The sequence below is a fragment of the Platichthys flesus genome, chromosome 20, assembly GCF_949316205.1.
Source record: "Platichthys flesus chromosome 20, fPlaFle2.1, whole genome shotgun sequence".
In the NCBI taxonomy this organism is placed as follows: Eukaryota; Metazoa; Chordata; class Actinopteri; order Pleuronectiformes; family Pleuronectidae; genus Platichthys; species Platichthys flesus.
In genome coordinates, this window is record NC_084964.1 from 16,629,579 (window position 1) to 16,646,904 (window position 17,326).

Consider the following 17,326-nt stretch of genomic DNA (forward strand, 5'->3'; position numbering starts at 1 on the left):
GTAATTTAAAAAAAATAAAGATAATAAATTGATATTAACACATTAACTGGTCTGGATTTGATCTACCTCGCCCACTGATGACAATATCAGTAAGATGTTTATTATAGAGCCGGAACAAAATAGATTGTGTGATTGAAAACATTTTCTCAATTTCTCAGGAAATGTTATAATTCGATATTTTGATGATAATCAGTTTACAAACCTGGAAAATAAACAACAAATGTTCGCATTTCAGAAGCTGAAAGAGCTCAAATTTGGATTAATGGATTATTCCAGTAACCTTTCTGGTTTATTTCCTTGTTGCCTCCACAAAGGAAGTTATGTTTGTGTCTGCCTTTGTTTGTGTATTTGTTTGTTTTCATGATAATGCAAAAACTACTAAACCAATTCTACAGGGAAAGAGTTTATTTTATGGTGCAGATACAGGATTTCCTTGCTTTTACTGAGAATGTGTGGTAGATTTACATGAGAAAAAAATAAGCCATGTTTCAGGGGCTTATTTTGTTTGGTGCAGATGCAAATATAAATCTGTCTCTAAATCTGTTTAATAATTTACATGTGGTTTCATACAGGGCCTTGGAGGAGCAGCCTGTAGTTTATTATGGAATATAATTATATTTAGGTCATTACCACCACTATGTCATATCCTGTTTGTGTTTATGTGCTTGTTTTTGTATCAGTATTTATATAATGTAGACCATAATCCTCCTCATCTATTGTGTGTGTGTGTGCTGAGCTGCTATTCGTCCTCTTGTACTATATCTGATTCTGACATCTTTATTATGGGCTGGATCTGTGCGCACTGCCCTTTAAGATGCGTCTGTCATTAATGGAAAGTCATTCTGGCTGTTTTTTCTGCAGCGCCGGAGCTGATCTGCTCCAGTTGGCCCCGGGAAGAAAGAGGGAGGGAGGGGGGAGAGAAAAACAACAGAGTGGCGGAGGACCTGTTTTCTGTCGGCCGACAATCCCAGGAAGGAAGTGGGGGGGAGGGATAGAGGACGGGCCCTGCCGAGGGAGACGGAAATGAGAGGGAGAAGGGAGGGGGGAGTCCGGCGAGGAAAGCCCATCCCTTTAAGAGCGAGTGGGACATAGCGGTGCGAGGAAAAGGAGAGGAGGGGGAGAAGAAAGAGGAATTAAAAAAGAAAAGGAAGAAAGAGACAGGGAGGGAGGAGGGAGAGCGGGCGATAAAAAAAGAAAGATGACATCCTCGCAGCTGAGCGGCCGAGGTGGAGCGATGGGCTGCGGCCCGGCGACAGCGCCGCTCGCCGGGGTCACGGCTTGAAACCGACAGCGAGGCTTCGACAAACACCCGAGTGGCCTATTGAGGGGAAATCGGAAAAAATAGATCCTCAAATTAAAAAGCAAAGCATGGGCTGCGGTGCCGCCAGACGCGCGTGCGACTACCCATATGTGCTTCCGTGCGTAAAAAGCGCATTTATTTTACGCAGATTGGTTTTGGTTTGTTGCTAAAGTGTAACACCGAGCTGTGCGTGGGTTGTTTTGGAGGTTCTTTTTTGTCTTAGGGGGGTTGGTATTATTTGTTTAGGAAGTTTTAACAGGGTGCTCTTGCGCGTGCAGGGAGATTTTATGAATTAAAGTTGGGAAGCAAAGTGAAAGGAGGAACAGGCCCGTGCAGGAGCTGGCCTGCTCCACCACCACCTCCACCGCTGCCTCCCTGTGCGCACACGGCCGAACTGCGTTACCCAACAGCTGCGTGCATGTTAATGTCGGAGCATTAGGCCGCCTCGATGAGAATAGCACCATTCTGCAGAGCACTTCATCCACGTTTTTGCGAGAGAGAGAGAGTCCGGGAGGCCGCGGATCATCGCGCTGCAGGACGCACGGTCGTGTGCGCCGCCACCATCGCTGGGCCCAGTCGCACCATGCACAGGATCCCAATCAGGAACTGACTTTATAATCTCCGTGGCGCAAAATGGATGCTGCTTGGAGCAATTTCCTCTTCCAGGTAGGCTTGACGAGCGGGGGTGGGGTGGGGGGGCGTTCTCAGGCCCTTTTCGTCTCTCTCCTTCTCATTTCTCTGCCTGTCCATCACTCTGTGTCCTGCAGCCGTGCACATCTTCTATCACACCTCGACATTATGCTGTGACTTGTGTTTACTTTTTGGTGATGGCCTTCTCCTTGCTTCTCCAGCATACTCCCACCCAAAACCAAGTGGAGGGGAGTCTCCAATCAGAGCTCATACCCGTGCATACGAGTTCTCCCCAAACCCCACCCACAGAGCACATAGCACAGCCTCCTTCTACTGTGGACACTGCTGCCCTCAATGAGGATCCCCTGCCCGGTGAGGGACCCTGCACCTCAACACACTGAGCGACACATGCATCATACACAACCACAACCTGAACTCACACGTCCACTGAAGACAGACACAAGATGGCAACAAAGATCTTTATCTTAAAAATCACTTGGACATCCACCTGTCCAACTTTCCTATGTGTTCAATGCATTTAATCTGATCGATAAGAACAGAGATCTGTACTCACGTCAATTTTAAAACTACAATCAAATTATTTTAATCTGAGACAGATCAGCTGTTTTTCCTCTTAATATATTTTCTTACTTAAATTACGTTTTTTTTAAACTGTTGTAAATGTCTTTAATATTTGACAACATATTTCAGATTTGACGCAGATGCTTAAAAATCTGTAAGGGACTCTGAGAGTGTAGTTACAGCTTTTAGCCTCTTTCAATGTTATTGTTAATAGGCATCCACACTGAATATACAATATTTCAATATTCATAGGTAATCTTGGTTTGTCAAAAACTAAATTAAACCTTGTTACCTAGTAAAGGTACGGCCTGAGACAATTAGTTAATTATAGTCATTAAATTATTGATTAATTGTCATTGGGTTTTTTAAGCAAAAATAACTTGCAGTTCTCTTATCTCTAAATTTCACAGAGATCACAGATTATTAGCTGCTAATCTTAACATTTTAAACAAGAGTGAAAAAAGTTCCATAGCAAAATGTGTTGTTATGATACATGTATTTACTTTCCATCTTTGACTTCTCTCTCTCTCTCTCGTCTCCGGCCTCCCCCTGGTCCAGTGAAGCCAGTGTCGCGGCCGACCCGCGTGCCCCACATCTGTGCCATCTGCAACAAGCAGTTCAAGAACAACTACAACCTGCGGCGGCACCAGTCGGTCCACACTGGGGTACGCATGAAGGACAGGGCCAGAGAGCAGGCGGAGGGGGCAAAGGAGGGAGCAGCCTGCCAGGTGGCGGTGGCGGCCCCGTCGGCGATGGCGGTGGGGGCCGGAGGGAGGACGGAGAGGCCCACTGTTCCCCTCTCCCTGCTCCACCTCTCCGCGCCACTCCCTCTCGCCCCTCCCGGCGTGCTGGTGGGTGCACAGCAGCCTCCCCTGGGTAGTCAGGATGGTGAAGGGGTTGCCATGCCAAACCTAATGGCTAGTGTTAACCCCCATGCTCCGCCTCCTGCTGCTGTCGTCATGGCCACAGGGGCGACAGTACAGGTGGGTCAGGGCCTTGTGGAGACGGCTGTCGACAACCCCGAACCTTCAAGCACAATGTTTCTTAAGCTGCCTGGCCACAGGGACGGTTAACCCGTCTTCTGTTATGGTCCTGGACAGTACGTCACCGGCTGTTTTTAAAGACAATTCTCCTGTGTGTTAGAATTGGATAAATATGAATGTGCATTAAGTCATTCAGGGACCAGTAAATTCCATCCCAGTGTTTGGCTCTGGTCCCCAGTTTGAGAAACACCGTGCTAGAAGCCCCCCCCCCCACGCTCCCCTGCATGTTCTCTGTAACACACACAGTGTGAACGCAGACTTCACATCCAACAGGAAGTAGACAATTTTAGCACGTGAATCAACTGTCAGAGATCTTAAAAATAAAATGTTTTTATATCTAATGGTTATAAAAAATGCCTCACATCTAAACTCTGTAGTGTGTGTATCTCTTTGTCTGTTTCTGCCTCAGCGGCCCTCGAATCCCAACCCCAACCCGGTGAGGAAGAACCACGCCTGCGAGACGTGCGGGAAGGCCTTCCGCGACGTCTACCACCTCAACCGCCACCGCCTGTCCCACTCGGACGAGAAGCCCTTCTCCTGTCCCATCTGCCAGCAGCGCTTCAAGAGGAAGGACCGCATGAGCCACCACGTGCGCTCCCACCAGGGCGGAGTGGAAAAACCCTACGTCTGCCCCCACTGTGGCAAGGCTTTCTCCAGGTGAGGCCTTTCACAAGTTTATTTAAAATATCAATAACCATTATCTACCCTGTCCTTAAATATGTTTTATTTAGACTCTTGTTGAAATATCAGATCCTGGATTGTCAAAAGTTACTGAATCTGGGATTAACTGAAGTTCAAATCCATGGTATTAAAAGACAAATCCACTTTTTAAACTTCTTTAATGGTTTAAATAAGCTTTTTGAATAGAGAGCAGCTCAGGAGCGACTCGGTCCCAGACACGCAAGGTTATTGCTTGTTATTACCTAAATATCATTTTAAAATTTGAGTGTGACTGATACTGAAAGTGGTTATGTTGCCAGAGAAAGAACTTTATTTCTCTGGCATTTCACACAAACGTTCCCATCGGTGACTCGGCAGACGCCTGATATTAACTCATGCAGTGTTGACCTGAGCTAATATGTCTCCTCTCTCATTCTCCCCAGGCCTGACCATCTGAACAGTCATGTCCGACAGGTGCACTCCTCAGAGCGACCTTTCAAATGTCCAGTAAGTCACCTCCACCGCCTGTAACCTGCTCATTGTACACAGCATCCTTTCTTAGTCAAGTGACTGGCTTATGTATGACTAATCCACTTATCTGTGGAGTCTCTGGACTTTTTAATTTCATCTGTTTAAGTGAATTCATGAGTTTTGCATTTTTGTTTCTAAACCCTCATCAATTTCCTTTGTTATATTTTTGCAGACCTGTGAGTCCAGCTTTGCCACGAAGGATCGATTGCGTGCGCATATGATCCGCCACGAGGAGAAGGTCCCCTGCCACATCTGTGGGAAGCTCCTGTCTGCTGCTTACATCACAGATCACATGAGGGTGCACAACCAGTCGCAGCACCACGCCTGCCACCTGTGTAACCGCAGTAAGTCCCGACAGCTATGATCCATGTGTGTCTGTGGAAATGAATACAGGCAGTGTGGCGACGCTGTTGTTATTAGTTTTGACGCTTGAAAAAAACGTCTCTTGCTGTCTCCCTACTGACGATATCTAAAAATGCAATAATGATGGAAAAAGAAAGCAGTGCAGATAAAACACAGTTCCGTATTCAACCTGTATTTTCAACTTCCTGTTGTTGCTTTGTGTCAGAGAGTGACTTCTGTGTTGTAGATCTTTGTCAATGATGCAGATATTAAAACTCTGTATAAAACCACAAACAAGACCGATGTGGAACTGATCACTGAGTCTACAAACAGCCCGACCAGACTTGATCTCAGTGCACTCAGCTTTGTTGTGGTAAAGACTATAGATAACTTCCGTCTTTGTCTGTAGTTTAATGTGGCAAAAGGAGAGTTGTTCTATACTCGGCTACTTCACGTGATCTTCAATTATGTGACTCTGATGTTCCATCAAACTTGACATGAGATTTAAATTTCACTCATGGTCTTAAAAGGTCTTCACTTTAATAGAAACCGGCAGGAACTTTGGATATGAGATGTAAATGGTGTGTTCAACTTTAAAATCACTTGAATTTTTTTATTACATTAAGGCCGTCTTTCACTTGTGACTCCTTAAACATCAGTTTATCACTTGTTACATCAACTTCTCTTTGCTGAAATAACTCTGTTGTTCTCTCTCTCTCTCTCTCTCTCTCTCTCTCTCTCTCTCTCTCTCTCTCCTCTCCTCCGTCAGGCTTCACCACGCTGACGTACCTCCGTGTCCATGCCCAGAAGCACCACGGCCAGGAGTGGAAAGACAGTCCGGGGGGCTTTGGCGGCACAGCCTCCGGTGGCGTGCTCGTCTGCCACTTGTGTGGCATCCACTGCAAGACGCCCACACAGCTCCAGGGGCACATGGGCACCCATGGCAACAACCACGGTGCCCCGAGCCCCGTCACCTCTAACGTGGGTGCCGGCAGCTCCATCTCCCTCAGCAGCATGGTGACAGCACCCACTGTGTATGTCACCGGCAACACGGTGGTGGACCTGCTCGTCACAGACTGCTCTAGCATCGCAGCACCGCAGCAACACAGTTAGCAATAGAGAGCCCAGCAATAATAACCTCAGTCCCTTAGCGGAGGGCAAGGTTGGAGAAGGTCGGAGTTACTCGTAGATGCTGATCCGGTTTCAGTTCTGTCATGTCCCCCACTTCTAGGTAAGGTCAGGATCGGGGGTGGGGGAGATTCACACAGCGCTGCGGAGCTGGAGCCTCCTCAGAGGCAGAGGATATGTTGTATTAATAGAGCGATGAAGTCATGGAAAAAAGGGACCGTTGTGGCTGCAGCAGGTTCACAGACACTTAACGACAAACATGGATGTGTCGTCCAAATATTCCTGAATGCTCTTGTGCATTAAAGACTCCAATGAAACTGTGGTATTGTGAGCATCTACTGTATTACTCTCCCCTCTCTGCCCTGTCTCTCTCTTTGGCTGCTCTCTGCAAGTGCACCAAGTACTGTATATCTCACACCAGCTCTGATCTTACCTCCATTTTGCAACTCACGTACTGAGAATCCAAATGGCTCGTGTTTTTTTTTTTAAGTAGGGTGAGAGAAGGACCCTACATAGACATAACGGAGAAACACAATAGTCAGGAAGCTGCGTGCTTGGGTGTGTGTGTGTGTGTGTGGGTGTGTGTGTGTGTGTGTAAGTCAGGGGCTCTTCTAGCATGGTAGTGTGTTTGTCTACATAAAGTAAAATTAGATTTCGAGCTAGTTTCTAGAGGGCTGTTTCTAGATCAGGACAGATGACCAGGCACGCGTCGTGGTTGGTGTGTAAACGTATCGTGGGATGTACTTTTTTTATTTGTTTTCTTAACGTACAGAGATAAGAATAGAGTCGTTTTCAGGAGTGTCAAGCACCTTATGTTGTTATTGTTTGATCCGGCAGGGATCAAAATGGGTTTGAGATTTCTTGGGTTTTCTTGCTCTGAGTCTTCCTCTCTGGGTCTGGCCGTGTTTTAAAGAGAACAAAAAGAAAAACATACCTGCTACTCAACACTTCGGCTTCGGACATGGCGATTCTTGCACCAGAGAGCTACCTTCTGCATGAAAACAAGCTTGCTCTGTCATGCTTAAAGTTAGGGAGGCGTCACAACAAAATAAACTTTTAGCAGTTCCGCTAAGTTAGTCGGCTGTAAACAATAATATTTATAAAAGTGTTGATTTTTATTCAGAATAATTTCCGTTGGCCATTCATTTGATTGTAACTGTCTTTGCCATTTCGTTTGCTCTATGTACCAGTCCAACGAGTAAAACTTATGCATTAGATTTAGTCATCTAACTCTGTATAGCACATAATGTTCTGAACACAAGTCATTATCGTTCCACATTAATCACGTGAAGAGTGCTCACTTCTTCATTGCCTATGTTTAGTTAGAGTCATGTCTGAGGGGATTTGTGGTGTCGGGGAAAGGGCTCAAAAAGTCACAAGTCAGGCAAAGAAGTCCGATGGGAGTTCGACAACACCAATTGGTATGCTGTAAACAAATCTTGTTTTTTGTACTGGAGTGCTTTTTCAGTTTTGTGTTCATATGTTACCTTCGGATCTGTAGTTGTTTCTTTCCTTTCTTTCTTTCTTTCTTTCTTTGGAAATGTGTTCTTCCTGTTGAGAAAAGTAGTGATTTATTCAAAAAGTTAATTTTAGGGTTTCCTCCATCACACTAAGAAAAAAAGTAATACCTCTACTCTAGGAATCTGTACAGCTCTTGTGATACATCTTAATGCCTTATCGTACTCAACTGCATTTTAATTCTTTTATGATGAGATATTTCAAATCTTAGTCATGGATTCATTAAGAATATTAATGGGATGTATTTATATTTATATTTTTATATTTCTCAACAGTATGCATGTCTAAAAGGTTGTTAGAGCAAAAAAAATCAATGATGCTTACTACAGTCATAAATATTATCTTATTTTGTAGATGAAGTAGATGAACATGTTATTATTTTGTAATTTGGACAGTTTAAAGTAAAAAGGGTAAACAGGCCCTGTGTTGTGTCCTGATCTGTTCATGTAGTTCATCACTTTTGCACCACAACTTCTGCACCGACATAATTTTGTTTAATTTTGATGATAAAGTCATTAAGAGTTGAAGGGATTGGATCAAATTAATTCATAATATATTCTTATATGGCAGCAAATTACCCAGTATTAAATTCCATGGAACAGGTGAATTAGGGTTTTTCTGAAAGCAGACAGATAATAATTCTCAGTGAAAATGAAGCTGATTTTATTGAACAGAAAATTAGATGCAAACATTCCCAAGAGGCCCAGAAACAATCGGGAGTCTGACTCCTCAAACACCATTAACACCAACTTTTACTCTTTCACTAGATTCACACTGTACACGTTTAATTACACGTCCATCTATTATACCCTGAATGACCCTGCAGTATTATTTTGTTTTGGGGGGGGGGGGGGGGGGGGTTACGGCACAATCACTTGATACACACCACTACTACAACAAAATAATCCATCCATCCGTTATCTATTATATCAACTTTATTGATCCCATTCCCGGGACATTAAGTTGTTACAGCAGCAGCAGATATTAAATGAGGAAGACGTCATCATTCATAGAATAGAATGAAGTAGGTAATTAAGTTAAAATACAGACAATATGTACATGGTTTACACTTTTCACTACAGACAAACATTATTTGAAGAGAAACACACGATGCATCTTGATTTCAATGTATCACATCCACAATTTCCTATATCACTGCACATTGCTGCTTTTTCAGCAGTTAATATTAGTTGATAAAATAAATAAAGTGCTTCAAAAAGTATGATTGACTGTTGCTTTTATTACAAGGATGCTGTTATTTACAATATACCCTTTACTGTATCAAGGTTGACCCACCCGCCCGGGGCCCCTTAGCAGCGCCCCTGCAGTGAGGCCCATTACACGAGAGAGAGCAGCTGGTCGTAGAGGCACTTCCGGTGGCAACAGAAACTCTCACTGATTTGTAAAGGTTGCAAACAGCTGTTTGGGGGCAGTTGCCACTGCTTCCACCCAGTTTGATTCCAACAGCCCGAGAACTAACAACTGTCTAATAAACTTTCCTAAACCAGTATATATATATATATATATATATGATATTGAAAACATCACAAACAGCCTTAGTTGCTCTCAGACAGTGTGGCAACAGAGGCAGCTGCTTATAAACGGTGTAGAATCAAAGTCATCTATATCAGTGCAGTTCCTGTTGACACTGGAACTACTGCCACGATTTGAACTTGCCCCTACTGAAACTGGGAGAGCGGCTCCAGCAGATCACAGGTACAACATCAGACGCCTCTGTGCAGAAGAGGAACATCAGAAATTCTACCCAAAATCCTCAAATTCCCAGAGGACCTGAGCTTTAGAATGAGATACCACACCCCACCTCCCATGTGTGTAAGAGGGAGTTTATATATGTATATATATGTGTGTATATGTATACAATTAAATCCTCCGTTCATCAGAAAACTATAACAAATAGAGAATCAATTTAATGCAAAACAGGAGCGGCTGCTGTGGGAGCTGTGGGAGCAGTGGGACCTGGACCTGGACCAGCAGCAGCAGCATCCTTCCACACTGTTGAGTCAACGTTGCATATGAGAGGAGGCAGCGGCGGATCTGCTCTCTGCTGATGCGATGACATAGCGGCTGGGATCAGCTAACGTCGCCGCCTCGGACACCCCCGGATCGCACCGTGTCACCGCCGCTTCCCCCTCGTCGCTTTGGCCGCGTGTTAACTCGCCGCTTCGCCTGAGCTGGCCACACCGCAGGGAAGTGTCCAATGCTCCCAGTGAGCTGCCCTCGCGTAGATTTCGATCTAAGTTGCTGCAAGCTAGCGTTAGCTCGCTGCTGCTACCCGTCAGACATCGGAGTGGCCGCATAAACATGCGGATCGTCGAGACGGAGACCCCCGGGACACCTCTAGACGCTTTCCGCAGGACCCGAGCATCGACTGGCCGCTGACCGGACACCGCAGAGTCTCTGAGTAAATGATGCTTCAATCCGTTTCTCCATTTATTTAGAAAACATGTGTGCACCCAGAAGTCCGTTAGCCAGATAGCTAGCTAGCAGTGATTTGGCGTGCATGGGGATCAGCCCGCTCAGCCGCTAGCGCCGGCTAACGGCTACAAACAAATAACAAGCTAACAAGACAGATTAGCGGCACCGTGGCCTTTTCGTGAACTTGGCTCAACCCGCGGGGGGTCTACATTCGGGTTTGATCTGAGTTCTCTCTTCTTCACCATGTTGCTTTCTCCGGTTTGTTGGATGGGCTCTAAACGAAATGGTTGCTCACTGAAGCTGCGGTGGCGAAGACGAGATGCTAACGCGAGCTAAAGGACCTAGCGTCATTGTTAGCAATGGTTCATACGGTGGGGTCATGCTCGCCGAGGGTCGGGGAGGACATGTCATGTTAGCATGGTCGTCTTCCACCGTTAAACACACAGACTTATTTGTGGCTAACAGGTTAGCAGCCACATCACATGTTACCTGTAGCTGCCCGGTGTTGTTGTTGTTAGCTTAACTAGCTGGTGTGTTTTTGATGGAAAACGCACAGTGGAGCTGAGTAAGCGTGACTTTGGAGCCGGGGAGGTTTTGACATGTGTGATCTTCCACTTCACATGGAGTCCCTTAGCTGCTCGTGCTAACGTCCACGTTGTGTCAGGTCAAAACCAGAATAGTTGCGTTGCACATTGAGCTGGTGTCACTTTGCTCATCTGCCCAAACTTGTGGATCTTAAGTGTTTTACAGGCGGATAGATTCAGGCACCTCTGTCATCATGGACCCGGAGCACCAGCAGCCCGGGTCTGGGTCGATATTTTCGACGCGAGGGGTTTAAAAAAGGCGCAGTGCGTATTCTTGCTAATGGACTTCAACTTTTTAACGAGTCAGCTTGTCCAGTGTAAGCAAAGTGCAAAACCAGCATGGAACAAGCACATGGCTGCCCCGGGAATAACTGTGATAAGGCTCACTGGGTCATCACATGTGCAGGGGCAGGGTGTTGCACAACAGGACCTTCTATCTGATCTTCTGTCCCATGAACTCAGGCTTTCTATTCCTTTAACTCACTTCTTTCACCTTTTTTTATATTTCAAAGATTTGAACATGTACTCCCAAGTGTCTGTTTTATGCACGTTATCTCGTTGTACATATGGCAAACCATAGGGCAGTGAGGCTAGACTTGTCTATTGAGACATATGTTGGACTTTGATACTGTGCAATGTCTGTTATCTTAGCGAATGCATAGATGTGGGAGTTGCTGCCAGTGAGATCTATATGAACCGTCTCTCCACTGTCTGATGTGTTGTGTCTTTCAGAGAGAGGGGGGGAAAAGAGCCACGGATCTCAAGGACCAGATTGCCTGCTGAACTTTTTGCCTCTCGGACTGATCACCGGGGACCATGCTGACCATCCTAGCTGCTGGGTCTGTGTTCTTTCCAGGTCTTTTCCTTCTGTCCAAACAATGTCTCAAGTCCATCCCGGCGCTCAGATGGAGCGAAGGAGATGCAGTCATTGTGTCGGCCAGGTGAGGCTCTCTTATACTGTTTTTTTTTGTTTTCTTTGAGACTTACATGGAAGCGCCTTATGGCTGCAGATATATCACATAGATACCTAGCACTCAAGATATTGCTCAAAATTCAAGTACTTCCATGCAACTCCATCCAAGTTGTTGAGACTAAAGTTTATATGCAGTGTGTCAAGTTGTTGTGGCTGCAGTTATGCATACAGCTGCATACATTTGGAAGGGCTATAGTGGGTTTTGTTGACAATCTGAAACCATTGAGAAAAGCATTATATTTATTTTCTATTCTCTGTTCCAAGGTTGGTGTCGTCAGTCCAGGCAGTCATGGCTTCCTCAGCTGGCTACATCATTGCTTCTTCCTGCGGGGACATCATCGAGGACCAGTGAGACAAATCAGTTTTATCAGAAAATATTCAGTCAGCCTACCAAGTCTTGTAATGTGCAAAATGTACCAATGAACTTCAAGTGTTCTTTGGGATGTGGAATTTTGGTTTTTCATTCAAAATAAATTTAAATCAACAATTTACATCAATATCTTGTCAGAGAGAACATAAAAGTGTATAAATAGTTTTACTAAAGCAATTCCTTAAGTTTTCTGTGCTCAAAAGAAATGCCCAAAGCATTTTATCACTTTGAAATCATTGTGGATTCAGAAGAAAACACTTCCATGAACTTGGTCGGTATTGAGAGCAATAACTATTACTGTTATTAAAAATGTCAAGCTGTGTAGTTACCAAAGTAACAGGCTAAGATGGTGTTAGAAAAGCTTTGTTCTTGCTCTATTCATTCTTTAACTTCTGTGTTTTTAAAAGTCACTTTCTCTCCCTCTCAACACAGGCATTGGCTGACCAGCTCTTACATCATGTTCGCCGTCCCCTACTTTGTGTACGACATCTACGCAATGTTCATGTGCTACTGGTACAAGCTACGGGTCAAAGGGCACGAGGAGGCCTCGGCTGCGCCCCAGCAAATGAGCTCAGCACTGACCAGCTACCTGCGTCGCGAGTTCCTCATGGTGCTGCACCATGTTGTCATGGTCACCGTCTGCTTCCCCGTCTCTGTGGTAACTGTCACACATGGCTCTTTATGTTCAGCAGCGATTTGTGCAATGTTAGCGTCCAGTTCCTCAGCCACTGAGCTTCAGCACATTCAAATTGAAATAAAACAATAGATGTCATGTGTAAGTGCTAAGCTTTAATTGGAATTCGTTGACATCACTATAGAGAGAACTGTGTAGGAGGCAGGTGCACCCAGAAAAAGTAGAAAATGTCAAATGATAATAATAATGGTAGACTGAGGAGTGTTGTTGATGAAAGAGAATCTTTGATGAAGAAAAACCTCTTTACAACTGCACTGCAAGTCAAATACACTGGGGAGGGCAGATTTTTGTCCTGCAAGCCCCAGGTATATCTTTCTGAAGAAATGTGTGTTTATTGCAGAAAGTCCACAAAGGACACATCTGTAATTGCACTAAGTATTAATCAATCTCATTTTCGATTTCTAGTTTTGGCGACAAGGAAAGGGAGATTATTTCCAGGGTATATTGTTCATGGCTGAGCTCAGCACTCCGTCTGTCTGCTTAGGAAAAATACTCATCCAGGTAAGTTCCTTGTTTACCCTCACAGAAGTTTTGATCCTTGCATGTCTCACATTAAAGCTCCTCTTCACTGTCCGGATCTTTCCTCTCTTTTTCATTCAATGGAGATTATATTTTCCGGTCACACTCCCAGCATGCACCTTTTTCACGCCAATCGGCTCCTGTCAGGCACATCACGCATTCATCGTCAACACAGCTTTTGTGAATACACATCGTAGGAGCTGCATCAACCTGTGTGTGTGTTTGTTGAGGCTTGTGCGTATGCGTTCAGTGTCTCAGAGTATGTATGAAGTTTGTTCCCACCATGGCTATCTGCTCGTCACCCACTGGAGGCTCCTACAGCTGTTAGCCTCTGAATATACCCCTAGTACTTAAACTGGATATCCGCTTGTGGTTTAACCTTCTGTCACTGAGCACCCTGGCCCTCCCGTCCCTGACAACAGTGCATGTGATCGTTTGATAAATACCATTGGTCTCAGAGCTGTTTTAGCAATAGAATTTAAAAAAAAAACGACAAATGCCTAGAATGTTGTGCAAACCTCCGCCAAGGCTGCATAGTCCCCTCCAGTTCAATCAAGCTGCACCACATTGCACATTATTATATTAAATGTGCCTATTTTTTTCCATCAAAAACCAGAGAAAAAACATTATTCTCTGGAATATCTTACAATGTGAAAGAAAAAAGAAATCCTAATCTTGCTTCCAAACAACCAAGCAGCAAACAAACAGAAGACTGAAAACATAACCGCCTTGGTGGAGGTAACACGAACAATAGTGCATGTATCAATGGGATGCCATGTTATTCTGTCACCAGTGAAGTGGAGGAAGCATGGGTGAGCTTGTCCTCAGTGTTATCTCACTGAAGCAGGTTGACAGTTAAAGATAAAAGTTAAGTAATCTGCTTTAAACAAAGGAGAATGTAAAAACGAAAAAGGACTGCTTCAATGACACACACAGTGTCCCGCTACATCCTTTAGAAATCGATCAGTGTCCAAACAGCAGCATGGCATACTGTACTCTCTGGTCCTGTCCGTGCAGATAGTATTAAACAATTATAATGATGAAGGTATTCAAAATAAAACAATTGCAAAGAAGATTAACATCGTCAGCTTTCAACAAACTATACTGCTTGCTTTTCTGTCTCCCTCTCTCGACCTCTCCCTCTATTTTTTTCGCTCTCAGTACAAACAGCAACACACTCTCCTGCACAAAGTGAATGGGGCTCTAATGCTGATCACTTTTTTCATCTGTCGAGTCCTCCTCTTCCCTTACCTCTACTACGCCTATGGAAGGTATGTCTTTCTTTCCATCTCTGTTTTCTCATGTTCTGCTCTCTCGCTGAGCTGGGGTCGCGTGATCTCTATCATATGGATTATGTAAATAAGACTGGGAACATGTCTTTACAGTCCTGTAATCCTCTTAATCTCCTGTTTGTATCCAGGTATGCCTCCATCCCCTTCCCCATGGTTCCCTTCAAAGTGCCATGGCACTGTAACCTCGGTGCTGCTCTGCTCATGGCCCCGCAGCTCTATTGGTTCTCCCTGATTTGCAGGGGCGCCCTGCGACTATTCATGGGCACCTCCCGCTCTCAGAGACCACGCCCGACTACAGCCGCACCAAAGGAGAGCCAGACGGACGGCAGCGCACTGCCCCAGCCCGCTAACGGCTACAGCACCCGCTCCACAGAGCCCGAGCTGGCCACTCACTGAGAAGAGTGGAGGGGAGGGGGGGAGGGAAGGAAGGAAGGCGAATGTACCAATGAGTTTGTAAAGGAAAAAAAGCTGTGAGGGAAACGTGAGACTTGAAACAAGTAGCAATATGAAGAAAGCTACAGACAATGGCGTCACAGAGCGCTGAAGTCTTTGTGGCCAGTAGGCAGAGTCTGACAGCTGAATGATTTGGTTGCTGGTCCTCAAGCACTTCGGCTTCTCAGTTTGTAGGAAACAACGGTGTGTTATCACTCTCTGTATTTAAAGATGTCATCGGGCACTGTGACAGAAAGGAACATGCACTGACCTGAGAGGAATTTGCCTGGATGTATAGCGAGCATTGATGGCTATTGCCCTCATGTAGATCAAATTCAGTCCTCTCTGCCTCACGGTATGGGAAGAGCAGGAAAATAGGAATGTATAATATTGTATGTTAGTACATTTGCTGTAGATGAAATGCCTCATTCAGTTTAGTAATGAAGAAGACCTTCAAAAAAGAGGAAAAAAATCCCGGCTCAGCAGTATTTTGACTTGTTAGTGTTTATTATCTGTATCCTCTATGTAGTCACTGTCACTCTAACAAAATGTAACCAACCTGCAGACTGACTCATCTTTAGAAGGGAGATAATCTCACCAGACTGTATTCTGCTGCCTTATCCCCCCCTCCCCCCCATTGTTTGCAGTTAATTTAGGTTTTTTATTTATTTTTATCCTCTTGACTATTAGGAAGAGGTTTTTCCCTCAAGCACAAAAACGTGCAGGTGTAAATAGCCGATGTAAAATTGTCTTTATTTCCATGTCAGTATTAGTCAATGTTGAGTTTCTTTTTCTCCTCATTTTCTCTTTTTGTCATTTTTGAAGATACACTTACATTTCAGCATTAAAACCAATCATTTCACAGTTTTACTGCCTAGTGTAACACAGACGATCCCAAAAAGTTCCACCAGTGCTTCTTTGTTTCCGTGTAGATATGACTTCATTCCATTTACTGCAATCACTGGTATTTTTCTGCATACAGGGAAGTGATGCATGGTAGCAATCACTTTAAACCTAATCCACGCGTGTGTTTTTTTGTTTTCTGTTTTTATCAGTATGGTCATTTAAAAAAATATCCATCCGATTGGCTTGAATAGTTCAAACCGGGATCCATGAAGTACTTATAGTTTTGTTTGGGGACTTGCAAAGCCACAATTTGAAGGGAACCAAGGGTGATCACGGGGAAGCATTTCCTCGTGATTGACTTCAGATCTGTCCAATAGTGTTGATGTAGCTCATTAGTTGTTTGTAAAACATCAATAAGCCGATGAATCGTTTTAGCATTGTATGAGTTGCTCTGATCATTGAGCCGTGTATTTGAACCACTGGTTCCATGAACCTTGTATGAACAAACTGGCTTTTATGTTTGTTTTAAAGCAGCTACACTGTCCTGGAAGTGGGTCAAGGAAAAACCAACTAAATCAAAGCTCAGAATCCATCAAGAAAGATCAGCGTGTGCCAAAACATCTGGACAACTGTGGGCATGTTGAACACAGAATATTCATTCCCCCCTGTTCCATGAATTATTACGATAATGCTTCTTGACGATACTAAAAACATTTCAACTGATGTACTGTATATTCCACAAAAATGCTCTGTATTTATTTGTAAGTATTTATTTATTAATTTATTTGGTTTGTGGTTTTGAATGCATATTTATGCATCCATACTATACTCTATGCTTCTGAGCCTTGTATGGAGGCTGTATTGTTACTCAAACTTAGCTGAAATATACTTCTCTGTCCTGATCCTGTCTCGAGTCTTTTCTTTATCACTGTGAACGTATTTTATCGTGTCTGTTATTTCAGACATTTCTCAATTCAATGGTGAACATGAGCCAGTAGAGGGCTCAGAATTACATTGTTACCTTTAAAGCCTGAACACTTTAAGCAGTGGTTGATATCGTTTCAGGTAGAACAAAAAAGTCCGCCCTTACATTTTTAGTTTACAGACAAAACTAAATGTTTACTCAGAAACTTGAATCTGTCCCGATTCAAGTGGTTTGATCTTCCTTTTTTTTTAGTGGGATAGGAATCCATAAAAGCCCTCTCGGTATATCTAGCCATTGCAGGAAATGATTATTAGTGACTGTTTCACTGCAATATTTCTGAGTATCAGGTAACAAGTCAGTTGGAAACAGCATGCAGCTCAGTGGATCCTGGGCCATGACACTGGAGAAGAAATTTACTGTAAAAGCCCAAATTCGGAGCCTGGGACTGATTCTAATGCCTGTGTTCCTTCATGCGTTTTACCTCGTTTCTAACATGTCAATTATTTAAAAAGGAAAATTAT

The 17,326-nt window shown here is 44.1% G+C and overlaps 2 protein-coding genes across 3 annotated transcripts; both read left to right on the top strand.

The window, feature by feature from the left end:
* Nucleotides 1-1,052: 1,052 nt before the first annotated feature.
* Nucleotides 1,053-8,153, top strand: mazb (MYC-associated zinc finger protein b (purine-binding transcription factor)). 2 transcript variants are annotated; one of them, XM_062414172.1, is made up of 7 exons: nt 1,053-1,966; nt 2,152-2,302; nt 3,071-3,495; nt 3,965-4,212; nt 4,659-4,722; nt 4,919-5,090; nt 5,858-8,153. In XM_062414172.1, the coding sequence occupies exons 1-7, from the start codon at nt 1,934-1,936 to the stop codon at nt 6,199-6,201; spliced, it is 1,437 nt and encodes a 478-aa protein (XP_062270156.1). In that variant the 5' UTR covers nt 1,053-1,933; the 3' UTR covers nt 6,202-8,153. The 2 variants fall into 2 exon arrangements, with proteins under 2 accessions (XP_062270156.1, XP_062270157.1); XM_062414173.1 differs by having other exon boundaries at nt 3,071-3,363.
* Nucleotides 8,154-9,664: 1,511 nt separating this feature from the next.
* tlcd3bb (TLC domain containing 3Bb) lies at nt 9,665-16,782 on the top strand. The gene is made up of 7 exons (XM_062414174.1): nt 9,665-10,156; nt 11,487-11,695; nt 11,992-12,075; nt 12,530-12,755; nt 13,197-13,292; nt 14,472-14,581; nt 14,731-16,782. Exons 2-7 carry the CDS (start codon nt 11,571-11,573, stop codon nt 14,996-14,998), a joined length of 909 nt encoding a protein of 302 aa, XP_062270158.1. The 5' UTR covers nt 9,665-10,156; nt 11,487-11,570; the 3' UTR covers nt 14,999-16,782.
* Nucleotides 16,783-17,326: the final 544 nt, after the last annotated feature.

Bases quoted from the DNA above. Each gene is read 5' to 3' on its own strand.
- mazb (XM_062414172.1), top strand. From the start codon at position 1,934: ATGGATGCTGCTTGGAGCAATTTCCTCTTCCAG. The intron at 4,723-4,918 runs GTAAGTCACCTC...ATATTTTTGCAG, and splicing joins AGCGACCTTTCAAATGTCCA to ACCTGTGAGTCCAGCTTTGC. The intron at 5,091-5,857 runs GTAAGTCCCGAC...CTCCTCCGTCAG, and splicing joins CTGCCACCTGTGTAACCGCA to GCTTCACCACGCTGACGTAC.
- tlcd3bb (XM_062414174.1), top strand. From the start codon at position 11,571: ATGCTGACCATCCTAGCTGCTGGGTCTGTGTTCTTTCCAGGTCTTTTC. The intron at 12,076-12,529 runs GTGAGACAAATC...CTCTCAACACAG, and splicing joins GGGGACATCATCGAGGACCA to GCATTGGCTGACCAGCTCTT. The intron at 12,756-13,196 runs GTAACTGTCACA...TTCGATTTCTAG, and splicing joins TCTGCTTCCCCGTCTCTGTG to TTTTGGCGACAAGGAAAGGG.